General features: G+C 37.3%; 2 protein-coding genes across 4 annotated transcripts in view; one reads left to right on the top strand and one right to left on the bottom strand.

Annotated features, from left to right (window-relative positions):
- Positions 1-22,087, bottom strand: part of LOC107687400 (rho guanine nucleotide exchange factor 10-like protein) — a 43,806-nt gene extending 21,719 nt beyond the window's left edge. The window contains exons 1-15 of the mRNA XM_016484717.1: positions 21,767-22,087; positions 19,995-20,060; positions 11,867-12,193; positions 11,651-11,678; positions 11,205-11,278; positions 10,372-10,440; positions 9,815-9,877; positions 7,340-7,468; positions 6,362-6,495; positions 4,235-4,343; positions 3,850-3,953; positions 3,188-3,265; positions 2,475-2,654; positions 1,546-1,662; positions 1,310-1,402 (exon numbers count right to left, since the gene is read on the bottom strand). Coding sequence (XP_016340203.1) covers positions 1,310-1,402; positions 1,546-1,662; positions 2,475-2,654; positions 3,188-3,265; positions 3,850-3,953; positions 4,235-4,343; positions 6,362-6,495; positions 7,340-7,468; positions 9,815-9,877; positions 10,372-10,440; positions 11,205-11,278; positions 11,651-11,678; positions 11,867-12,193; positions 19,995-20,031 — 1,542 coding nt within the window. The 5' untranslated portion in view covers positions 20,032-20,060; positions 21,767-22,087. The remainder of the gene's footprint in view (positions 1-1,309; positions 1,403-1,545; positions 1,663-2,474; positions 2,655-3,187; positions 3,266-3,849; positions 3,954-4,234; positions 4,344-6,361; positions 6,496-7,339; positions 7,469-9,814; positions 9,878-10,371; positions 10,441-11,204; positions 11,279-11,650; positions 11,679-11,866; positions 12,194-19,994; positions 20,061-21,766) is intronic.
- Positions 22,088-23,269: 1,182 nt separating this feature from the next.
- Positions 23,270-26,949, top strand: part of rcc2 (regulator of chromosome condensation 2) — an 8,333-nt gene continuing 4,653 nt past the window's right edge. The window contains exons 1-4 of one of the 3 annotated variants that reach the window (XM_016484720.1): positions 23,270-23,413; positions 24,436-24,650; positions 25,083-25,176; positions 26,221-26,364. In XM_016484720.1, coding sequence (XP_016340206.1) covers positions 24,447-24,650; positions 25,083-25,176; positions 26,221-26,364 — 442 coding nt within the window. In that variant the 5' untranslated portion in view covers positions 23,270-23,413; positions 24,436-24,446. The other 2 variants (XM_016484718.1, XM_016484719.1) reach the window with 2 other exon arrangements.

The raw sequence follows: 26,949 nt of genomic DNA, 5'->3' as shown, positions 1-26,949 counted from the left end.
TCGACCTGGGTGATTTAAATAAGGATTATGACAAAAAAAAAAATATTTTGAAAGCTTTTTATTCAGTACTGACTTTTCAACATAATTGGTGTGTGTGTGTGTGTGTGTGCACTGGTTTGGGTGGTTTATGAGGACACAAATTTGTATAATGACATGGGTATGACACAGGTATTACAATATGAAGGTGGTTTATGAGGACACTACCTGTGTCCCCGTAACTCAAAAGGCTTAAAGGGGTCCTATTATGCTTTTTCACTTTTTTAATTTTAGTCAGTGTGTATGTTTGGGCATAAAAAAGATCTAGAAAGTTACAAATCTCAAAGTCCATTCCAAAGTGAGATATTTCGTTTTTTAAAAATCTCTTTTCAAGAACTACAACGTACGGCTCATTTGGACTACAGCGTTGGTTTCCGGGCTTTGTGATATCACAAAGCGGCTCACGGCATGTCTAGATCAATTCATACAAGTACAACACGACGTAGCTGGGCGCCGCGGACAGATGCCGAACGGCGCCGCCGGTGTGCCTACACTCATAGAAAATAAAGTATTTGAATTTTAAAGACGTGGCGCGACGTGACGCTGCGCTTCTTGTCCGGTGTGCGACCGCCTGAAACACTGTTTTTTTTCATCTCCATGCCCAAACGTCTTTGTTTGGGCTTCCGAAAGCGGATGATGTCAGGAAACAGTGGTTGCAATTTATTTTTTAACTCTGTTCCTGAGCATTATAACCCCAATTTGCTATTGTGTGCTGCGCATTTTACTGAGGACAGCTTCCACAACACGAGGGAGTACAGTGCCGGATTCGCCAAAAAGCTTTTGTTGAAAGAAGGGGCAAGTGGCGTGGCAGTACTGAAACACCATCTAAGCTGTTCGCCAATCACAACGCACTGGGACAGCTAACCAATCACAACACCCTTTGTTTTTCGGAAGGCGGACCTTCATCAAAGCCGGAACTAATCGAGCCGTTTGTGCCAGACTGGGGAGAAAGGTATTTTAATAATGTAAATTATGTGAAAAATAATGCTTTTTTCGAACCACCAAGCATGAGAGCATGTTCTAGTACACCCCCAAAACAAATTCAAGACTTTGTAAAAGAGCATAATAGGACCCCTTTAAAAAACATACTAATCTAAAAATGCACAAAGTTTCCTGTGAGGGGTAGGTTTAGGTGTAGGGCGATAGAAAATACAGTTTGTACAGTTTAAAAACCTTTATGCCTATGGAGAGTGCCTGTAAACCACCAATACCAACATGTGTGTGTGTGTGTGTGTGTGTGTGTGTGTGTGTTTGGAGCTTTCAGAGTACTAACCTGCAGTAGGAGTATGAACTGAGGAAAACGCTGAATTGGTTTGACCATGAGGCCATAAAGAGTGATTCTGTCTGTACTGGCAGCCTGCTTTTTCTGCAGCCCAGAAGAACACAAAAACAGGTCAGAAATGACAGGGAACTAGAATGGAACTAGATTATTACACTTGTAAGTGTAAATGTAAGTGCTGCTTGCCCAAACAAAACAGTGAACAATTAGGAGCATGTTGAGAAGTTCACCTTGAGAAACTCCAGGAATGCTGGCTTGGACATACAAGCTTTCTTGATAAGACCCATAGCATTGGTGAAGTTGTTGACATAGTCGCTGTACACATCTAGCACCATTGACTTGGAAAACTAGAGGAGTTGAAAACAACGATCAGCTTAGTGGCAGACATAACAATCCACAGTTCAGACATAACAGAAGATCCATGTACTTCAAGACTTAATGCTTTGTAATCTGTACACTCCCAGGAAAAAAAGGTACAAAGCTGTCACTGGGGCAGCTAAAAGGTACATCTTTATACCTTATTTATCCATAAATTGTAAAAAAACTTTAAAGATATTACTATTTTGAAACGGTACCACTCAGGTAAGAGTTTTGGACCTTTTTTTTTTTTGAGTGTACTTTGCTTGCATTTGTATTTATTTTTCTGTCAATATGGAGTGACTAGTTGTAAGATTGTTCAGCATTTACTGATCAAACTGTCTTAAACATTATGTTCTCAGCTGCAGAGCACAGTCTGCATGATGCAGAGGAAATTAGCACACTTTAAATAGAACTGCTGACTATAGGATGTCCCGTTTTTCCATCTGCAAAGATCCCTCATCACAGAAACAAAAGAAAGTGAGTCATGCTAGGGTATAAATACAGAGAATTACAAAGTACAACTGACTCTAATAAGCAGATCTGACAACCCTTATTCATGCAAAAATCTTCATCTTAACGTGAAGGTTATATATGTGGCCATACAAATCAGCTGGATCAATGCTATGCAATTGTGCAGTGTTTTAAATCAAAAACAAGTGTGAAAAAATGAGAGGCAAAGCAATCAAATCTTAAGCTTTTTGTAACCAAAGCAAAAAATGAAAAATCAATGAACATAAAAACCAAAAACTGTGAAACACACCACAAACTGAACATTTTAGTAGAACAACAGGAGACGTACTGAAGCAACAAAAAGGTCTCCGATTTTCTCAGTATTATCCCATTCTGCTACACGGGAGGCCAGAGCAATCTGAAACATGGAGTGACACTGCAGGATCTCCTTTAGCCTATAAAAAACAGGCTGGATCTTCTTCAAGCTCAGGATCCGCGGCTCCGCCTCCATCAAAGGCTTCTTATATTCCTAAAATATAATTCAGGTGGTAGGTATGAGTGAGTCTGGTCAGATTGTTCAGCTTGGGTTTTATCTCTCTGTTGATTTAATTAACATATTCACAACTGTTTTTGTCAGTTTAAAATAATACATAATAGAATTAATGAATCTTCCAGCTTAAACAGCACAATAAGATAAGGGTGTAGGAATATATTTTGTTTTTGTCTTTACCCTGCTGAAAAAAGTGCAAACCACCCTGTCCAAGAAGGTTAGGATGGTCCGTTTTAATGGTTTTAGAGGAGTTTTGCACACTTGTCAGCTGCTCAGGCTGGCGGACCAGCTGGCTAACCAGCTTAAACTGTTTAAGACCAGCAAAACACTTTAGGCAATTTTTTTAACAGGGTATATTTTCCCCGTGTGCTTTATTCCTACTTGTACCCTCCTTTACACTTCATTAAGAAAATTGAGGAATATTTCTGTTTCTTGCATTATTAGAAAAGTGATCATTCAGAATCCTTTTTTAGTAATACATTCATATGTAATGTCATGATTGTGTCACTGACCAACAGGATCCTCTTGAGTGAGTCTAAGTAGCTTCTTTCACTCTGGATGATAGAGCCAAGAATATGACGCCTGACAACCTGTGACATTCAAAATAATGCAAAGTAGGAATTTGAATTCAATTAGGTTAACTGACAGCAAACCAGCAGCTTAATATGCTCCTATGCTTACCAAGGCAGCAGTAAAAATACAGTAAAATACAGTAAAAACAGTAATACAGTGAAATATAAATACAATTTAACATAGCCGTTTTCTATTTTAATATATTTTTAAAAGTCATTTATTCATGTGATGGCAACACTGATTTGGTGCTCGAGAAACATTTCTTATTATTATTATCAATGTTGAAAACAGCTTTGCTGCTTAATATTTTTGCGAAAAACCCATATATATATTTTTTCAGGATTCTTTGATGAATAGAAAGTTTTAAAACTGAAGAGCAGCATTTATTTGAAAAATATTTTTTTGTAACAATGCCACTTTTGATCAATTTAATGAATCCTTGAGTAATAAAGGTGTTAATATCTTTCAAAAATGAAAAAAATCTTACTGATCACAAATATTTTTAAGGTGGTTTATGTAAATATGTCATAAATGAGCAGGGCAAGTATGATACTGACAGTAATGCAGACTGATTCACGCATAAGTACATAGAAACACGCACCTGTTGGCTACTGAGCCCTTCTGGCATTGGAGAAAGTTGAGGTGGTGGATGTTTGAGTTCAGATACAGTCACATCCAGATATCCAGAATCTTCCTCTATGTCATCTGCACATTGAAAGTCAAAAGCACAGTTAAACTCCTCTTTCCCACTGGCATCACATACTATTCCAATACCTTCCATCTCGGCTTACTTCTCCTTCTAGGTAAACACTATTCTGTAGCTCTGTAATAATTCATGCCACTTGCTATCTCAGAATAATTTAAACATTCAAAACTTTCAAAGAGGCATCTAGTCTCTAGTATTGTTTCTGTACTGTAACCTACCAGGTGTCAGAAAAAAACCCACCAGAAACTAACAAGAGGAAATGAGAGTCAAAAAGTCAAACCTGTGCAGTCTTTTTTACTCAGGAAGGACACTTTGCGCATCATGGCTATTTTCGTCTTTTCCAGTCCATCTTTCGTGCCATTCCTAGCTGCTTTCATGAGCTGTTGAACCTACGGGAGGAAAGAGAGACTGGTTAAGTGCATAAGATGACAGCAAGGAACAAAATGAATCAGCAAAACTAAAAGAGAAGAGATAAATTCCTGTTTGTGGATCAGTGTGTTCAGCAGCACCAGGACAAACCCTCAAGGTCCCTCTCTGCTCAGTTGCAGCACTCAGTGAATTTCACAGTTTCATTTTCATCGTACAAAAATTACTCTGAGTCTCCACTGTACAATGATTAGCATGATGGAATACTATAACTACTAGCTATATATGAATTTTGGTGAACAGTTGAAATTGCAACTAAATCTACATAATCTAGATTTATTCTAATGTGTAATATAACACTGATCCTTAAAACTTAGACAAAACACGCTGCAGAGCTCCGTTAATGCTTCTTCCAAGTGCATTTTTCCTTGTCATGTTTTTGAAAGAAGTCTCCTATTTTCATCAATTCTCAAAATTAAAAATACAATTAAACTGTAATATTCTGAAATATTATTACAAGTTAAAATAACTGTTTTCTATTTTAACATATTTTAAAATGCAATTTATTCCTGTAATGGCAAAACTGAGTTCTCAGCAGTCATTACTCCAGTCTTCAGTGTCACACGATCTTTCAGAAATCATTCTAATATACTGATTTGGTGCTCAGGAAATATTTATTTTTATTATCAATGCTGAAAACAGCTTTGCAGCTTAATATTTTTATGGAAACCATAATGCATTTTTTCAGGATTCTGTGATGAATAGAAAGTTAATTTATTCAAAAAAAGTAAGGACATTTAGAATGTTACAAACGTTTTCTGTCACTTTTGATCAGTTTATTTCATCCCTGCTAAATAAAAGTATTTCTTTAAAAAAATACAATATATTTAGAATTATTACTGAATACCACACATCTACTTAAATGCAAGCGCCATTTTGTTTGTCTGTTGTTACTAACTACTAATAGGACAAACTTAAAATTCTATAAAAATCCAAAACAACTCCTTTATGGAGTAGACATATTATAGTTATGACAGAAAATATAAGCACGGTCATTCATAAGTTGACGTTTTGTCCCATGTCTCAAGAATCAGTGATTACCATACACCCACCACTGTATAAATGTACCTTAATGTCATAGTTTTGTTTGAGTTGGCCGACATCTCGAGCCCCTAACCGCATGGCTAGCTCACGCCTGGTCTGCACGCAGCATTGCTTCAGACGTCATACATCTGGGGAAATCTATATCCATTACCACAAAGCCATGTCCACGGGCAGTACGGGGGGGTGGGGTTGAAATATATCAGTGCATAAAGAAAGATGGCAATAAAGAGGGGAGAAGGAGGAAAATAATGAGATTGAGAGTGTGACAAACACAGGCAGACAGCGATAACATCAAGGCCAACAACAGTGGGAACTGAAGACAGACATAACAGCGTGAAGAAGACCAGAGATTTAGCCTCAGAGATTGTCTGTCTCGGTTCACGGTACTAAAATATCACACTTAAACTGCTCTACTACTCACAAATTCTTCCTTAAACAGAAGTACCCAAGTTCAGACTGCATAAGGCCAAGTCTGGTTAGTCTAGTTAAGGCTTTCTGTACCTGTTTTCATGCATGACGTGCAACATCTGCGGATTAAGACCTCTCGGGCATGCATCAACAGACATTAACTAAGAACAGGAACAGGGTAAACCCAGCAAGGAAGGAGAACTGAAAGAAACCGAGTGCCAAAAAAATCCTTTCCTTTTTTAAAGTTGAAGTGTGTAATTTCTGCTCTACTAGCATCACTGAACAGAATTAGCATAAATAATGATTGTTTTCAAACAGGTTTCAAACAGCTCCTATCTGCCACTGGTCACACAAATCAGTAGCCCCGCCTCTAAACACACACCACCGGCTGAGCTAATGCTGGGCAGCATTGCTTTTGACTTTTGTTAGTCATTTTATACTACCACCCTTCAACAATGCACAACATCTCATTTATTCATTTTATTACTTATTTAGAAAGTGTTGATAATAAATGGGCAGTGGATTGTACCTTATTGCGAGTGGGCTGCTTGGTCTCGCTGTCTGACTGCTCATCGTAACTCTCAAACTCACTGGAGCCCCAGCCGTTGTCTATCAGCCCGGGCTCGCCAGACCTCTGAACCTCCTCATAGATCACATCATCCTCTGAAAAATAATCAAGAAAAAATTGTATGAGGTAGGAGGAAGTATAAGATGTCCTGAGTCAAGATACATCTAAACCGGAAACATAGGTGTGTTGGTTGGTACAGGCAAGTTACTACAGGGTGAAAATAAATCTTTGCCTGCAATGTGAATGTACTTCTTGTAGAATTATTGCTCAAGGGAAATTTTATTGCTTGGAGTTTGCACTTTATTACCACCCGCATTTTTTTCTCATGGCCTCCTCATAACTCATGGATGCCCCTAGTGGGTTCAACTACCCTGTTCAATGGCCCAGGCTGGCTACCTTCCTCAGGCTCACCTTCCTTAGAGCATTCATGTAAATTTTTTAATGCAGATATAACAGGCCAGATAGTTTGACTTTGGTAATTTTGGAAATGGAAATGTTTGAAATCTGATTCTCGGTTGTAAACATTGATATCTTGGCAAATCTATTCACTGTTCGGAACATTTTTGAAACTCTACATCGGTCATCTAATCAGTAGAAAAACAGATAATGCCCTGGCAGAAAATTACCCGTACCTTTTATGTTAAGGTTACGGATATTTCCTTCAACCCTAAAACACAACACAGTGTAATGTATAATTCAAAATAATGAAAAATCAATGCAGAAAATTCCTTCATTTTACCACAGTACAATGGTAGAGTACAGAGTAGAAACGTAATGAGATTATGAGAAAAACTTTAAATAAATAAATAAATAAAATGCCCTCCATTTCTGCTATCTTGAAGAAACATTTGAGATATTCAATAGCTCCCAAGTAAGAATTTCCCTATGGGTGATGACATTACTGATCTGGACAGATGATGCCCATAGTCAGACACTGACCTGCATCTGGTGGCATGATGTTTTCACAAGGCACATCATCGTAGATGACCTCCGAGCGTGCAGGAGGAGCGGAGTTCTCCTTTAGTTGTTCAGAGGGTAAATTTTCATCTGATTCAGGAACGGCTTTCCCTTGGGGAGAGAGACCTAGAGTGTCATTCATATAGTGACAACAAAAACTTCTAAATACACTTTATTACATAAATAAGAGACTCCTAATAGAAGTGTTTGATAGATGTTTGAGCATATTCTAAGCACGAATAACAAAAGAAAAAGGATAGGATACTATTTTAAGTGGGCTGGACATTGGGTTTAGCATCTAATTTGAAGCACAAGTAACTGCAAACATCATTTGATAATCATTCACCAGAGCTTCAGCGAGGTATTGAGCTCAGTGCAGGTTGAGAAACTGAGTGCCAAAGAAATTCAGCCCTGATTAGCACAGAAAAGCACATTTACAATCCTTTTGACTTAGATTTGAGCTTGCATTCTGACAACAGTGCTACAAAATAACAAACATACTCCTACACGACCGGCGGATTGACAATACGTAGACTTGTCTGTACTGTGACAGTGTGTACAGATTTGTTGACAACCTCTTTTAACCTAATGAAGTCGCCTGCTGAGTCTCCCTCATGGGAACTTAAAATTTCTCAAAGTGAAATGTTTAGGCCTCTGAATATCTGAAGGATATATCGAGACTTCTGTCTGGGATGTCAGAGGGAGATCATTTAAAATTCTGAGAACACATTAATTAGGAGAAGGAGTACAATATAAATAACTTTCCTGGGAATATGCTAGGTTAAACCCAAGTTAAGCAACCGTAGCATGTTGTTTACCACAGAAAATCATTTCTTATCTCGCAGTTTGTAAAAATGTGTGAAAAATTATAAAAATCTATGGGGAAACAGTTGCATTTCTGGCACACAGAAATCTCTCAACGTGTGGCTCAAAATGATTTTCTGCAATAATTGACATCATGTCTCAGATGTTATTGATATAGCTTTACTTGCATTGAACCCGGGATATTTTTATGTGGCTTTGTAGATGACAATGATTGTCAGTGTGATGTTGCACATATGTAAATGTTTATACACTGGGACACAAAGATCTAAGCAGGGAGTGGATGTAGAAACCAGTTCTGGTTATTAGTCATGACACAGCAAGAGCCTGTATTTACAGTGTCAATACCGTGCACTACAATACATCTATCTATAGCCTAAATCTTCAGTACTATGATGCCAAAATACTCCAACAGTCTGAAACAAAAAGACTTGACTGGGTTGCTAATTATTCCTGAATGTTGGTCAACAAAGGGTTTAAAGGGACCAAGACAGATCTAACTACGCTCTATGTAAGGGATAACGTACAGTCAGCTGGTTATTATCCCAAAATAGACCGCTTATTATTACACGGCTACTGACCAAATAAATAAATACACTACCATTCAAAAGTCTGAGGTCAGTAAGATTTTTTGGTAACACTTTACAATAAGGTTCATTAGTTAACATTAGTTGACTACTTTAGTTAACATGAACTAAGAATGACCAATACTTCTACAGCATTTATTAATCTTAGTTAATGTTAATTTCAACATTTATTAATGCATTATTAAAATCAAAGTTTGTGCTTGTTAACACTAGTTAATGCACTGTGAATTAACAAACTAACAATGAATGACTGTATTTTCATTAACTAACATTAACAAAGATGAATAAATACTGTAATAAATGTACTTTATACATTAACTAACATTAACTAATGGAACCTTATTGTAAAGTGTTACCATTTTTTTTTTTAAGAAATTAATACTTTTATTTAGCAAGGATGCATTAAATTGATCAAAAGTGACAACATAGACATGTATAATGTTACAAATATTTATCTTTCAATTTCTACTTCTATTTCACAATATTAATGCTTGCACTGTATTTTTTATTAAACAAATAAGCTCGCCATGGTGAGCATAAGAGACTTCTTTCAAAACTATTATCAGCCCCAACCCCAAACCTTTGAACGGTAGTGTACTTGGACATAAAAAAAAAAAATTATCTTAAAGTTTCCGCTATTAAAATGGTCCACTATAACATACAAAACAATCAGCTTAGCAGCAAGACGAACACTGCAACTATTACAGTAATATTAAAAATGTAAATCCTCTGAGGTAATTATCAATACAATCAATAACTGAGAAAAAAGAAGGTGCCAGTTGCATCTTGCAAGAGAGAGCAAGTCTGCTGTGATACGAGAGACATGAATGTAGCGCCGGTTTAAGTTACCAGTATGAGCAGACTGATTATACAGTATTGCCATGGGCGACAGAATATTAGGAAATATCAGATGGCCGAGGGTGGGGACTGAATCAGAATCAAGTATTCCAGAGAGCCGTGTAATAGAAAAAGGAGATCTATATATGATCACAGTCAAATACAAAAAGGACACAGCTATTCCAACTGTCCTAGGGAGTGGGGATTGTACCTTTATGCAGTCGCAGAGTGAGCTCTGAAACCACACTGAACCATTCCTGAGAGTGAACTGGGGCTGCACACACATAGCACAGACTGTTTATCAGCCAAGGGACACCGCTTTGAAGTCACTTCTACTATGGCTGTTGAATTGTTGACGTTACCAGGACTTCTCAAAATGATGCCAAGTAATTTTGTTAGTTTACATTAAGTATTTGGAACATGCATAAAAAAAATTTCCAATGCATATTTCACAATTTAGGAAAATTAATTATATTGACAAAGGATTTTATATTCATTGTATGATTTTGTTTGCATGATCACTTGTTGTGTTATTTGACTGGATTGCAACAGAATTTTCAAGAAAAATCTCCAAAGAATCTGATTTATTAGACTGAACCAAGTGTGGACATTTGGCATGGGTGTGTTGTTTTCTTTCCCGTGAGATTCCTGTGGGTCTGGATTGGATTAGTCATTGCTATTTTTCAGATCTCTGATTTCCATGCTGATTTGTGCATTAATGTGGATTTACAGGAAGGCATGGCACAGCCCCTTCCCAGAGCCACCAACCTGTCTGAGCATGTTTGTGGGGAGACTTCTGGATAGCTGTATAGCGGCACTCTGGCCCATAATGTGAACCTGGAGATACATTTTCAAACAGATTTGTCAGATTTAAGCACTGAAATGCCTTCCCAGCTAGCATTTATTCCCAAACGTTTGTCTGGATGAAGGCTGAATCACAGCTGAGCTTTGTTTCTGTTTTACTAATTGAATCAATGTTGATATTGTAATGTTGTATCAACACATATTTACAATGTCTTTTTAAAATTTCAACATTGATCTAATAACCTTTTTTAACAACATCTAGCATTAAACGTTATTTCAACGTTGTTTCAACATTTCCAACACAGTTTCAACATTGAAACAACAACTGACATTATTTTAACCGCATTTCAACATTAAAGGTCAGTCACTAGTCGGCTGGGTGTTTGGACACTGGGAGTGACACATTTTGGGAACCAGCGTTGATATTGCAACGTTGTATCATCATCTTACATTTATGAAGTTAAACTTTCATCATTGATTTATAAGTATTTTGTTAACCTTTTTACAACAACCATTAAAAGTTGTTTCAATGTTGTTAGAATTTTTCAACAACTTTGTGTCAGCCTTTTTTCAACATTTTCAACACTGTTTCAATATATTTTCAACATTGAAACAAAAACTTGCATTATTTCAACCACGTTTCAATGCTGACGGTCAGTCACTAGCCGGCTGGGTATTTGGACTCTGGGAGTGACACATTTTGGGACGTCCATCTAATCCAAGTAGACTGCTTTAAATAGATTTATCTCACAACATTTATAACCACAAACACTAGAGATATTCTATAAGTATAATACCTTCATAAATGTTATTTCTTTTCCAAAAGCTTGCTTGTTCATCTGCTACTTGAGGCTCGGCCGAGATGGAACTCCTAAAACAAAACATCAATGCAAAAATATTGAAATGCTGCCCCTCGATGTTTATTCTTATCAGTCACTGTGTGCAATGGTCACATCACATTACCACTAGATGTCACTAGAGCCAGCGCTAGTAGTTTAATAACTAATACAGTAAGAAATGTGTTCACCTAAAAGGTAAATATTCAACCATAGGACTATTCAGCTAAGACACAATGGATAATAGAGTCCTTTGGGCGACAAACACCTCAAACAGTAAGCCAATAAAGATTTATGATGTCTCTATGAATGACATCCTGTAGGAATAATAAGGATCAAGATGTTCAAGTGGAAAATGTTTGAGGCATAACACATAAGGTGTAAATCTGTCACACAAACATTCTTACCCATCAGGAGATTGTCTGGCCACCATCTCTGCAGGGAGAACAGAACGTATGTTTCATTTTTAATTTTCTAACAAACAGATCACCGATTCGTGGGTGCAGGGACAAAATAAGTTACAAAAATGAGTTTTATCCCATGTTTCATGAATCAGTGAGGTGATCTAATATACGATATACATAAAAACTATGTGACTAGACTAACACATACCGCAGACCAACCTGGGTATGTTGTGCGAGGATGTGTGGGGATATTTTGGTCCTCCAGACCAGCAGGGGTCCCTCCGTTTACTGCCTGCTGATTATGGTGTGCGACATGTTTCACAGCTTGACAATAAAGTGCATTTGTGGCAGTGGTACCATTAGTATTCTCTGAATGCTCAGCTTCCTCATGAGGAGTTCCTGACTCTTTAGTCTCAACAGAGTTCTCCACTGTATTCTGCTCGTCTTCGCTGTCATCAAACTCAAACTTCTCGCCAGTTTCCTCATCTTCATCATCCTCTTCTTCCTCCTCCTGGGCCTTCTGAGTCACAGCAGTGACCATGGACTCTGAAATAATAAAGATTCATTTTTAAATGATATAAAAAGGATAAGAACCATATATTTACATTTTCTGAAGAACTGTGAATAGTGCTAGTCCGGGCAAATCTCATCACCACAACGCTAGGCTGTTGTGGGTGTTTGCCATGGCATTTCTATGCAGTTGCTACCATAGACACGTATACATAGATGCCACATTTGACCACTCCAGAGACGTTGACGCATCCGCCATCTTGGAAAAGTCAACGCGTCATCACTCACAGTAAAAAACAAGTTTTCCAAGATGCCACAAAATTGTACAGCCTGTGATTGTATAAACCTATGAACTGTAAAAAGCTATGGACTGATTGCATACATGCGTATAACTACGAATGAAGACACACAGTACAACGGAAGTGTTCATGACGCAGCTTTGACTAGTCCAATATGGCAGACGACTTCTGGCATCTATTTATGGTTGCTACTGTGTTCTGGGTGGTTGTTTGAGTGTTGCTAGGTAGGTGGTACTTGGGAGTTTTAGGGTGGTTATTTGAGTGTTACTATGTGGTTGTGTTCAGAGATTGAAAGGGAGTTTTGAGTGTTTTTTGTTTTTTTTGGGAGTGTTTGCTAGGTAGCTGCTAAGGTGTTCTGGGTGGCTGTTTAAGCGTTGCTATGTTGTTCAGAGTGGTTGTTTGAGCATTACTGTGCAGTTGCTAGCATGTTCTAAGTGTTGTTTAAGCATTGCTATGGGATTGCTAAGGGATTGCTAAGATGTTCTGATTGTTGCTAGGGTGTTCTAAGTGGTTGTTTGTGCACTGCTAGGTGATTGAAAGGAAGTTCTGAGTGTTTTTGAGTGTTGCTATATAGTTGCTATAGGGTGCTCTGGGGGCGGGGGGCTGTTTGAACATTGCTGAGTTGTTTTTTGAGCATTACTATGCAATTGCTAGTGTGTTCTGAGTAGTTGTTTAAGCATTGCTATGGGATTGACAAGATGGTCTGAGTGAGTTTGTTGTGATCAGAACAACTTTTAACTCTGGTTGTGTATGATCCTCAATCTTTTAGTGTATGATGGTCAGTTTTTTTTATCGGTGACTATTTACAAAGTCGGTAAGTGTATGATGCCCAGTTTTTTTTTTGTTTTTTTTTTTATCTGTTCAGATTTTAAAAGTGTTGTGTATTCCAGCCTTAAGGTGCTCTGAGTGGTTGTTCTGAACAGTTGTTTGAGTGCGGTGATGGTGTTCTGACCGGTTGTTTAAAGGGGTCCTATTATGCTTTTTCACTTTTTAAATTTTAGTCAGTGTGTAGTGTGTATGTTTGGGCATAAAAAAGATCAAGAAAGTCACAAATCTCAAAGTCCACTACAAAGGGAGCTATTTCGTTTTTAAAAAATCTCTTTTCAAGAACTACATCTAACGGCTCGTTTGGACTACAGCGTTTGTTTTCCAGGCTTTGTGATATCACAAAGCAGCCCATTAGAATATCATTAAAAATAATTCACGCCTACAGAAATTTGAATGGTTGGAGGGTGGGGAGGGGCGAGGTTGTGGTTAGAACGCTTAGTTGAGTGAGTGCATCAGACGAGACGACGAAGAAGAAGTGCTGCTGCAGAGTTAGTGCATCAGAGAAAACGAAGAAGAGCTGCTGTGCTGTAGCGTCAAATTTTCGGCATGTCTAGACCAATTCTTACAAGTACAACATGACGTAGCTGGGCGCCGTGGACAGATGCCGAACGGCACCGCCGGTGTGCCTACGCTTTTGATGAAAGACGGAGCAAGGGGCGTGGCAGTACTGAAACACCGTCTAAGCTGTTCGCCAATCACAACACACTGGGACAGCTAACCAATCACAACACATTTTGTTTTTCGGAAGGCGGACCTTCATCAAAGCCGGAACTAATCGAGCCGTTTGTGCCAGGCTGGGGAGAAAGGTATTTTAATAATGTAAATTATGAGAAAAATAATGCGTTTTTCGAACCACCAAGCATGAGAGCATGTTTTAGTACACCCCCAAAACAAAATCAAGACTTTGTAAAAGAGCATAATAGGACCCCTTTAAGCATTGCTATGTAGTTGATAGCATGTTCTGAGAGACTGTTTGAGTTTTTCTATTTGATAGTGTGATCTGAGCATTTTGTAAGCACTGCTATATAATTACTAGGTTATTCTGGCTGTTTCTTCAAAAAAAGAACCAAATCCTAAGCCTCATTGTACATTACTACAAATGTGGATTTGGAAATATTATTAAAATAGATTTTAAGAATAAAGAATAACCCTGTATATCTATTTTATTTTATGAGCATTGTGTTTATCAGTGTAACCACTAAGCCACAGTTGAAGCCTTAGGACCTGCCTGCTGTGCACTGATTGCAGTGAAACATTCTGAATCAGCATGCATAATGCAATTTCGCATAGAAGCATAAACACAACAAACAAAACATTAGGTCTTTATGATTCAGTGCACGTTCTGTATCTAAGCAGCTACAAAGAAGAGGCTCAAAAATATGTTTTGACCATACCATTGGAGACAAAACCCTTTGTGAGTCATCAGATTTGTTCGGAAAACACCCAAAACTCACAAGCTAAAAGCCAAAATGCCCTCCTTCTGATAACACATACCACAAACATTGAACAGATGGACAAAATAATACAGATGAAAACAATCTGTTACATGCACCAAAAGTAGGAGTGTGGGTGAGTTGTTAACTGAATCCAAAAGTAATAGAGTAATGACAGCATATAACTTTTGTTGTAAACTACAGAGTCAAGTTAAGCAGCAAAACATGACATCCCTTTTTGGCAATTTCTAAACAGCTTTTGGAACGTTACATTTTGCAAAGAAGCCAAAGCACAGGAATAGAGCTTACAGACACTTCTGCACTGGACAGAGAAAAACAGATCATGTGATGAGCAGGATTACACATGTGACCATATGGTCTCTATAGAGAATACTCAACTGAGAGTACTTCATACTAGTAAATGTTTTCACTTGCTCTTAGAAAGTGGGTTGAGAAAATCAGCAACAAAGGAGAAATTTCTATGCTCACATTTCTGTTTGAAATTTCTCCGATTTAAGTTCCCTCCAATTTTTCCATGGTGCATATTTACCTTATAAAATAACACAAATCAGTTACTCAAGTCAATATAAGCTCAGATGACTTGAAAATGGCTCTAAAGGTCAGTAATCATGCAGTGCTCAGGCGCTCTATTCCCTTCAACAATCACTAAACCAACAAAACAACGTTTACCGTGGCTCTTGTCTTCATCCCCCTCACTCCAGCAAAAGTACGAGAACCTCTTAGACCCGGCCAGGTGGATTTTGGGTGAAACTAGAAATTTAAGCGATTGTCTCATGCAAGCAGTCTCCATGGCTGCAGAATAGTTGTGTGTCAAGAGCAGGTGGCATATGGTGTAAGGATTGCTCAGCTGCAGCATATGGTCAGTTACCTTGAGCACTGCCGAGCCCTCAAGCAGTTTCACAAGCTCTCTGGAGAGTAAGAGGGTAATGCTGTATTCCCTCAACTGGGTAACTGTTTCAGAGTTTTACACACTGTACTGTTCTGTAATATACCAGAACAAGTGACGTGCATGGGTCATTAACAGCTCATACGCTGTCATTATGGTTTCTCTTTTTTTGAAAAGCACGCACCCTAATGTGTCATGCACAGCTACCCTTTGTTTGGGCCTTGTTTATACCAGAGTGCAGTGAACAGTGATGTCACATGACGCACCTCCTCAAACATCTTGGCAGGACTAGCAAATCATGACTGAGCCCCACTGGGCTCGGAAGATTTGAATTTGAATCATAGTATCAGGGTTCCTACACATTTTCCACTTCAAAATTCCATACTTTTCCAGACTCAAATTTCCAAACCTCTCAGTAGATTTTTGTAGAGCCCGACCGATATAGCGTTTTGCCGATATTATCGGCCGATATGAGCCTGTCACAGATATATCGGTATCGCGAATATGCCACCGATATGAACATTTTTTTTACAGAACATATAACGCAGATGAAATGCTTCTAAATGGTGTAATTACTTAGTTTGTCCAGCAGAGCTTGCTCCATTGTTTGCTACTGGCGACTCAGGTCAGTGTAGAGATGAGTGGGTGAGCTCAAACTTCACCCGAGTCCGCAACTTCAAATAAATTATCCGCCCGCCACCCACCGCACCTATATTTAATCATCACATTACAATGATTCTAATTCTTAGTTTTGCATGATGATATGATGAATGGATGGCTCATTTTTAACAGCAGATTCAGTGGCGTTAGAGCTGATCTGCGCATCACGACACGCTTCTGCGGCTTAATTAGAGCCCGACCGATATATCGTTTTGCCGATATTATCGGCCGATATGAGCCTGTCGCTGATATATCGGTATCGGCGAATATGCCGCCGATATGAAATTATTTTTTTTACAGAACATATAACGCAGATGAAATGCTTCTAAATGGTGTAATTACTTAGTTTGTCCAGCAGAGCTTGCTCCATTGTTTGCTACTGGCGACTCAGGTCAGTGTAGAGATGAGTGGGTGAGCTCAAACTTCACCCGAGTCCGCAACTTCAAATAAATTATCCGCCCGCCACCCACCGCACCTATATTTAATCATCACATTACTATGATTCTAATTCTTAGTTTTGCATGATGATATGATGAATGGATGGCTCATTTTTAACAGCAGATTCAGTGGCGTTAGAGCTGATCTGCGCATCACGACACGCTTCTGCGGCTCATACGGCTCCACGGCCCCCGGAGCTGATCGCGGCCACTCAGTCAATGCTTGTGTTTATACCGGCCACGCCGTGGCCCAGAACTCATGCTTATCACATCAGTCACATCACATTTCCTAACTGGGTGTCTACACCGGACGCGAATGGCACAGTGCGACAAAATACAATAGAACCTATTATAATCAGTGATGCTGTCTACACTGGATGCGGCTCGAAGTGACACGACAAATCCCGACAGTAAACTGATGCATCGTTCTATTTATGACGTACTGACACAAAGTACAAATGATTTTCAACAGTCGCTTTGTCGCGTCCAGTGTAGACATGGTGTGTCAGCATAGTTTGTCAGTAAAGTCAGTAACATAGCAGATTGAAAAGTTAGTATTTTTCTGCAGTCCAATAGACGGCAGTGCGGTGGTGGCTTGATTCTATTGAATGGTGATTTAACACTACGTTGTCACCTAGTTGGTGAGACTCAATGCTATAAAGTAAATAAACAATGTCCTCGTCTTTTACTCTCACAATGAGCTTATCATACTCGTTTGCTATTAGTAGGGCCCTGTGATTTCCGCTATGTGGAAAACGCAGACGGAATTGCAGAATCAGTACACTTAAATCAAATCGCGATATAGACTAGTGTCTGTGAATATTAAACTGAAAAAGACTATTTTAAATACAAATCCTCATGTTCTGCATGTTCATTTGATTACCAGAAAATACACAACACAGAATTTGTGAAAAAATATTATTCATTATTATTATTATTTATTCATTTTAGATGTTTACATTTGGAAAAGCTGTGCTTCCTGCATAAACCTGCCCCTGTTGGTTTGGCAGTATAGCTTGCTTGCCCTACACAGTTACCTTGTTTATTTTCTTAATTCAAGTTATATATATATTTTGTTCTATTTGTGTTTTTTAAGTTATTTATAATAAGAGAAGTTTACTGTTAAGTGCACTGATGTCAGACACATTTTGAATAATAAAGTTTATTGTTAAATTGTTAAATACCCTGGCCTATTTGTCACATAGTGACACAAGTGTTTGATCACCACATTTGAGTTATCATTGCAAATAAATGTTTATGTATATATATTCTGTTTATGTATATACTGTATTCTATATACAGTACCAGTCAATAGTTTGCACACACGAATGGGAAGTGTGTCCAAACTTTTGACTATACTGTACTGTTATATAGCTTACACAAAGAATATCGGCCTATATATCGATATCGATCTTTTTTTACTCCCTAATATCAGGATTGGCCCCAAAAAACCCATATCGGTCGGGCTCTAGATTTTTGGCCCATATTTAACATAAATGGTTCATACAAAACTATTTTCAGCTTTATATTTGGTATATATTACAGTCATCTATAAATATTTTTATTTTTTCAGGTTTTTTTTCATTAATATTCTTGAAGTGATAGAAACATACGAGAGAACATACAGAGACCTTAAAATAAAATAAAAATAATAAAAAAACAGACTTTTTCATGCACACAAGAAACTTTTTTGTGCCCTCGAGAAACTATTCACATGTGCATGGGAAATTTTGGACGCTTACACAATTTCTAGTTATATATAACCCATTTCCTTTGAGCATCACTGCCATCTTGCTATAAATAAAGCAAGAGCATGGATGCACATCAAAATTCGGCTTTCCTTATCGTAGTACCTCTAATATCAAGGCCTAATGTCCAATTTAGCCTCTGCGGCGGCGGAAAAACCATGACACGAAATGGGCTGATGGCATAATATGGCTTTGTGCATTGTCCTATTTACCAAGTTCAAGAGTCAATAAAAAAAGAGTGGTTTTGTAAAAAAAGTGTTCAAAATGTGGCTTAGGACAGTATGTCATATTTCAAGGCCTTAGGTCTCTTTAACGCATATTCTGTGGCGGCCAAAAAACCACACCGCGAAATGGGCTGATGGCATAATAGGTGGCTCAAAATGCATTGTCCTATATGCTAAGTGTAATGGTTTCTCGTGCGCACATAAAAGTCAGTATATTTTTTATTTTTACAAAGGTCCTTGAGGCTATGTAATATGGTGCTAAGAATATTGTGAGAAGAACCCAAAATGCTAAATTAAAAAGTGCATCTTGCACTAAAGAATCACTAAACAGCTGCCACTTCTTGTATGATAAACTTATTTTCATTCAATTCTTACATTTCTATTATAAAAAAAACTAAATAGGGGCAAAAGTCTGGAAATGCAAATATTTGTCCATACTCTGCTTTCTTTTTTCCATACTTTTCCAGACCTGGAAATTACTTAAATCAAATTCCATACTTTTCCAAACCCCGTAGGAACTCTGTAGTATGTGGGTTAATGACGTATAAGAGTGTCCACAATACATAAAATCTGCTACAAATCTAGTTTAAAACGCAGGTGTCAAGTTCCTAATGTATTCATGTTGATTTCATATGGTTTTGAAAAACTTGTATACCATTTTAACAAAAGTTTTAAAAAGTTTAATAAAAAATTTAATTTGGTGTAATAATTAAAGGACCATTACAAAACTCACAAGCTAAAAGCCAAAATGCCCTCCCTCTGATAACACATACCACAAATGTGTGATAATATGATAAATGATTAATTCATAAATACCTTTATTTATTTATTTTTACTTTTTTGGGGATTCGCACCCTATGACATTTTACAACCTGAACTAACTTTACCTTATTATAAAAAGGTCAAATGAGTTCATATTTTAAGAGACTTATTGACAGTAGCACAAAGTCATAAGGTCCTGCAGTAGAGTTGTTAACTAAAACTAATAGTGTTTTTGATAATTTAATAAAATAAAATAACTTAATTCAAATGAAAGCACTAAAAATACTAAAGTTAAAGCGATACAATTTCAAAAACTAAAAATTATACATTACTAAAACAAACTAAAATGAAAATGAAACCTAAAAATATAAAATAAACTAATTCAAAATATAAATAAATGCTACAGTTGTATATAAATAATATTAAAATAACTTGGTCTGCATGGGTCCTCTCTCTTTTAATTAATCAATTGATGTTAATTACATTTTAAAGATCTAATACATCCAGAAAACAATAAGCAGCATGATCCATGTACTAACCTTTTTCAGGAGGGTTAAGAGACTGTGGAGATGCCATGACGTTAATATACAGTCATATATGCACTCCTGTAAAAAGAGAAAAGCTTTGTGTCAACACACACACACTCTAAAATGTTCAATTCAATGTCCCTAAACACACAGGATGTTCTAGTGAAACATAATGTCTTTAAACTGTAGCGTAACTAACACCACACCTCTGGATATCAGTGAAATATGACTTTTACTGTAATTAAAGTTTTTCTTATGTTTTTCATGGACATCAAAGGTTACTAAAGGAGACTGGGTGAAAATGTTAAATTCCTCAACAGTGTGTGGCAGATCCGGGCTTGCCTTACCAGCTGAATCCTTGCACAATATCTCCTCCTACATTTACTGGGAAAGACTCTCAGCCTGTGTCAGAAGAACAACACAACTCAACCGAGAGGAATGACCAGAGGGCGATACAGTGAAATGTGCTGATGAAGAAACTTCAGGAGTGGTTTAGTTACATGAGTCAGTACCACTATTTATAATAAAATTAGACAGCAATTTGTTAACCACTTCAGATCTCTTCCCTCCCATAAAGTGTGGCAGCAATAATGCCAAGGTCATTATTTTGATTCCTAGGAAACAAATACTGACTTTGAATGCACTACAATTTACTTTGGATAAAAGTGACTGCCAATCTTTACAAGCGTTTTTGTCCATCTTGTTTCTTGATAACCCAGAGCTGCGGGTCAATGTGCTTGAATTATTCACTAGAAGGAAGGGCAGTGGCAAGACCTGGTTAAAGCCAGTGAATAGACAAAGGCAAATAGCATATTTCCCACTTTGACAGACACAGCAAGGTTGAATGGTTGAGACTAAAGCACATGGTAAGAGCTGCAGGCCCAATGAATGGCACACCAACTCCTTTCAAATAAATAACACAGGCATCACCTTGGACACAGGCACAAATAGAGAGCGGCATCTGGACCTCCACACATATTAACTTTCCATGGCCGCTCTTTTCACAGACAGTTTTTACAATGATGTCCTTCACCGCTTCCTGGAGTTGCTATGTAAATTTACGATTAATCAATGCATTAGACAGCGGATCTGATAATGTAAAGGAAGACTAGCTTTTCTGATAAAACACTGTAGCCTTGAGGTTAAAAATTTACCAACAGGAATGGTTTGATTCAAAATGGTCATCCCACGTGAGTCAGTTCATATTAAACCACTGGGAGGTAAGGCTGAAGGACAGACCATGAATCTGCTCTCAGATTAGCTTTAGCACTGAACTGATATTTAGGCTACATGTCAGATTACCTTTTAAATGTCACACATATACCATAGTAAAAGATGAAATACAGCATTGTTTGATTGTTATTGTCCACCAGGCAATATAGTCTATTTATGTCCATCTGTTTGTCTATCATGACAACAAAAAATGCCAAAAATGTTGTTTTTGTTTAATTAGAGGCCAAATGTATATTCATATCAATCATATTAGTATCAAATAATTAGCATAGAGTCTTCATATCACAAAAGAACAAAACAATTTCCCTCTAAGTGAATTTACAGTATGTACTTTCTTATGAATCAATAATCTCAGTAAATAAATCAGATGGCATAACATGGTCAGATTATTACACACACAATCATTTTTTTCCATCTGATTTTTTATTTTTATCTACAGCTTCATCACTCACTTCCCCCTCAGTGATGTTATGTTGCACTGTCAGATTTTCATATGTAAAACAATATAAGTACTAGAATTTTAGCTCTTTTTTTCCCAAAGAAAGACTTACTCACAGGCCTGGCTTTACGTCCCTTAAATGTCACCCCTCTGATATTGTCCTTATTGATCACAAACTATCAATATAAATCCACTGTAATTTCTGCTCCCATCTTTGCGCAGTGCAGCCATCTGTGAATCTACAATTGATGATACCACTGTATCTTCCCCAGAAAGCACAGCAATTGTGAAGAGCTTATTTCAAATGTTTCTTTTAGTCAAGGAACAAGTTCTGAGACTCCCAGTCCATTAACTGACACAGCTTCTCCCACGAATATGAAAACTCTTCTCCCTCTATTCTTTTCCCTCAGTCCCTCCCTTTTTCCTTTCTTTTCACTCACTCCTTCCCCCTGCGGTACATCAGGATAGAGCCTCCCTTCAGTATGCAAATGTTCAAAGAAACAACCAGCCAATGGCAGATCATCAGGCCTGCAATCCCACCAATCACAGAACAGCAACTTTTCTTTCAATAGTTCCATGCTGCTGCTGGGGGAGACACAGCATTATAGATAGGAGGAAAAAAGGGGGCATTAATATGCTAGGTAGACAATACTCATGTTAAAAACAAGAAGTTAATTGAAATAAATTGAGAAAAAATGCATTTTCCTACTGTGTCAACAAGCTAAATTAAAGCATATTTAATTAAATTTAAAGGTTTTTTCCCTTCTCATGTACAGAAAACATAATGCTGTGTAATATTAAGGGGAAATAAAAAGTTCATTAAAATGATATTACTTGCAAAACACTGAATATTGCTTAATATCTCACATTTTATTTATATTTTCCCCCTCATTCAATGTTTTTGTTCGGTTATATTTTAGCTTTATATGAACACTGTCTCTGACTATTAGAATAAAAAATTGTTTTTGCCTTGAAGACCTCAATTTAAATGCCCTTTGGTCTAACCAGCTAACCTCTTCACATGTAAACCATGTTCAAATGCACCATATTGTGTTTCCTAACATGCAACATGGTTCAAAAGAGTAACAATAATAGGCTATCTGCTATCTACTGCTAAAATAAAAACCAACAGTTCGCTTTTAAGCAAGTACACATACTTGATAGAATTACAGATGGAATTAAATTTCCTTTTATCCACATTTAATGTGCACATGTATCTCAATCAGGAACAGTCAATGCCTTATACTGATTTTCATCTCATTAACATGCAACAGTTTTATATTAAACATTACTTTCTATTACAGGTGCACAACCATTTTTTTTATATGGGATGTGTTTATCTGGGCCACAATAAATGATCACACTTACCATGCACACTCCATCTACAGAATTCCCTTTACCCTTTCATTTAAACGGATACAGCTTTGCAAGACTGCAAGCAATGTAAGAATAACAGAAGCTGTAGTCGGAAGTAGGGATAGATGCATATTATTTTCAGGCCATAAAAAAACAATACGATCCATGGTGGATACATTTGTTTCAATCTTAAGTATAATACGTCCTCCAACTCAGCAGAGGGCACTACATAGTCTAGTCAAATTTGTAGTTCGCTCTCGTGTTTTTGTTTTGTGGACTACACGCTCACTGCCATGAAAGTTACAAGAGTGTTTTAATTGTACCTCTGAACCTAAATTAACATAGTAAAAAAACGAAGAAAAAAAAGACCTCGAGTTCAACGCTTTCATTCCAAGTAACACAGGTACACTTACATTTTTTTAAGTGAGAGAAACTTTTCTGTGCACCTCTACATGAATGACTTTAAAATTACGTTTAATGTGCATTTCTTTCTAGATTTTATACTACAAACTCGGCGAGCTCTGCAGCCAGATGTGTGCGATATCCAGTCCTGAGTGTGCGCTGCACCCACGTGGTTTGATCGCGAGGCTGCGAGTCTTTTGTTCCGAATCAATCAAAAAAAAAAAAACGAGGAAGACGGACAGACATAAGTAGAGCATCTGAATCAGGAAATCTATTTACATAATTATCGCATCTTCCAGCACAACAGACCAAGCCGCAGCCACTTAACTTAATGCGTCAATATTCCGTTAACTTAGATATTTGCATTTAAATTAGACAGGGGAAAGTTTTACTCAGGTGAGTAATGATATTCTCCTCGATGTTTATGATTGCGGCTTCGGATGTAAATGCAGTGTAGCATGCTAACACGGCTAAGTTGGCATCATACACATCTGTAAATGTTATGTCGTTCAAATGCACTTTCCTGGGGCATAAGTTGATGGTTTGGACTATTTTTACTGGACGGGGTAGATAGAACACGTGGGTAAGTGAATAGTTTAGTTACTAGTCTGGTTAAAGCAGAGCAGTGCTAGTTGGCTGACCGGTGGCTGCGTTATAAAACATAACAAAGAAACAAATGGAGACTGAGTGAGACAGACGCGTTACTGCTGATTCTTTTGTTACAGCGCTGCTAGTGTGTTAGCATAGCACGAGACCTCAGCTTTCATAACCCTTTATGTTTAAATCTTTAGATATAGGAAGAAATAATACATTGGCATTACTAATACGCAGAGCCTGTGCGTGTTTTCTTAAGGATTCTTTTGCTGTGAGATAATTGGAAATTTGAACCAGCAAGGGTTTTGAATCACATTGACTTTTTCATCATTCGCATCGCATGTTTCGGCTCGTTTGATTCTTCTTTCTGTCAAATTATAGGCAGAACAGTAAACTGTTCGCTTACTACATTTTTTGTTTTTATTGTAGGATTTTGTACTATGCCACGCAAGAAGGTGACAGATGTGTCTGGGAACGGTGGACTGAAGAGAAAAAGAGGAGGTGGAAAGAAAAAGGACAGGGAGTTTAGCAGTGACGACGAGTTTGATGACTTTGAACAGGAAAACACAAAGAAATCTGGGAAACCAGCAGCTAAAGCCGGTCTGCAGCCGGTCACTGTGGCTGATGATGTGAAAGAGAAGATTGTAAGGACATATTTTGGCTTTTATTGCTTCTTTGTATCTGTATACTCTATATACAGACACATGCACACACAAATTATATATATTTATACGCCAGCATGTAATAAGTGCAGGGGTTTTCAAACTTTTTGATGGCAAGGACCCAAAAATATGACTTGTGAGGGATCCCCTGAAAATATAAAAGCGGCTGTATATTTAATATGTATGGAGACTTATTTCCCCTTTTTGAAAAATAGTAAGCATGATATTACAAAGATATTATTAAGCTAACACTTTGATTTTGATAGCTATGAAAATGTATTTTTTGTTTATTTTATTTTTCTATTTATTTATTTTTACATGGACACCCAAGTACCCCCTAGGGGTCTCTGGAGCTTAGTTTGAAAACCGTATTAATGGATTGTTGATAGATTTCTTGCTTTTTCTGTTGTGCAGAAACTCGAGGTTCCCAAAGTCAAAGGTCAGTTGCTCATTTTTGGAGCCACCAACTGGGACCTGATTGGCAGAAAAGAAGTGCCAAAACAGCAAGGTATGGTCACGCGTGAGCCAGAGAAATCTGGGTTACGGTATAGTTTTAGAGGCGTTAGGAGAGTACTCTCGCCCGAGTGAGTCACCTGTGATAATCTGTTAATGAGACATTGTGAGACCAGAATTTAATTCGTACTTTAGTTTGCACTTTGGATTTCTCTTGAAGATGTAGTTAAGCACTGTTTCTGGTCTTGGACAGACCATCTGTGAAGAGCACCTGGCAGTTTAAGATTAAGTGGTGGCTGCTGGCATGGGCAAGACAGACCTGACAGTGCTGTTATATGAAAGCAAATATCAAAACAAAGTGAAAATAAATGTATCAGCTAGATAATATATTATCTCACCAAAATATAGAAACTAATTTTTTATGTGAACTTATATACACTACTGTCAAAAAAATATTGGGGTCGGTACGCTCTCTTAAGCTGACCAAGGCTGCAATTATTTGATCAACAGTACAGTAAAAACAGTAATATTGTGAAATATTATTTGCTTACTGTTTTCTATTTTAATATGTTTTCAAATATGATTTATTATTGTTATTACAGACTCACATGGTCCTTCAGAAATAATTCTAAAATGCTGATTTGGTGCTCAAGAAACATTTCTTAATATTATCTAATTTAAAAAAAACATTGTGCTGCTAATATTTTTGTATTTATTTTTTCAGGATTCCTTGATCAATAGAATGTTCAAAAGAACAGCATTTATTTGATGTAGAAACATTCATGAACAAAAACATTAATAAAAAAAAACTATTTTAAGTACACGCTGACTGAATGTACTGCAGTGAATTTACACTTCTATGTGAGTTAAATTCGATTTAAGTTGCAATAACTGATAACAATCATATTTTGAACTTCAGAGTAGGGAAATTTTGAGAGACACCACCAGCATCTCATGCAGAAAACATGAGACAAATCGGCCAGGTGCAAAAATCAACTTCACACTTAAAATAAGAAAGAGGAAGTGTGTGGGTTGTAGTCATTTATAGAATCTTCAACTTTGATAAACTTTTCATGTGTGTCTGTGTGTGTTTTTACAGCTGCTTACAGGAACCTTGGGCAGAATCTGTGGGGCCCCCATCGCTATGGATGTCTCAATGATGTCCAGGTTAGCTGTGTGGTGTCTGGACCCTGTGCTGCCCACAGTCTCATCATCACCACAGAGGGCAAACTCTGGAGCTGGGGTAAGTTTTTACACAAGAACAGTCTTTTCTGTTTTATTCAGGATTTTAACCCAGCCTCCACAAACGCCACATCATGAGGAGTAACATAAAACACTGGTAACCCATTAACACCAAAGACACAACTTAGCCTTAGTGAATTTAGAGAAAAGAATTGAAATTTGAATCTTGTTGTCTTATTAAAGGTGTTTGATGACTGTGTAAAATAATTCATTTTTAGACGACCGTTTAAAAGTGTTTTGTTTTTTTTTTTGTGCAAGAAGTCTCTTGTGCTCACCAAGCCTGCATCGGTCAATACAGTAAACATAGTAATATTTTGAAATGTTATTACAATTTAAAATATTTTTTTTATTCTAATATATTGTAAAGTGTAATTTATCTCTATGATGGCAAATCTGAATTTTTGTGGAAACCTTGATGATTTTATCCCCAGTATTTTTTGATGAATAGAAAGTTCACAAACAACAGTATTTGTTTGAAATAGAAATCTTTAAAGGAGTCATATGATGCGATTTCAATTTTTCCTTTCTCTTTGGAGTGTTACAAGCTCTTGGTGCATAAAGAAGATCTGTAAAGTTGCAAAGACTA

This window comes from Sinocyclocheilus anshuiensis, unplaced genomic scaffold (assembly GCF_001515605.1).
Source record: "Sinocyclocheilus anshuiensis isolate Anshui unplaced genomic scaffold, SAMN03320099.WGS_v1.1 scaffold1114, whole genome shotgun sequence".
NCBI lineage: Eukaryota > Metazoa > Chordata > Actinopteri > Cypriniformes > Cyprinidae > Sinocyclocheilus > Sinocyclocheilus anshuiensis.
Note: the sequence above shows the minus strand (reverse complement) of the source record. Positions and strands in the feature narration are given on the sequence as shown.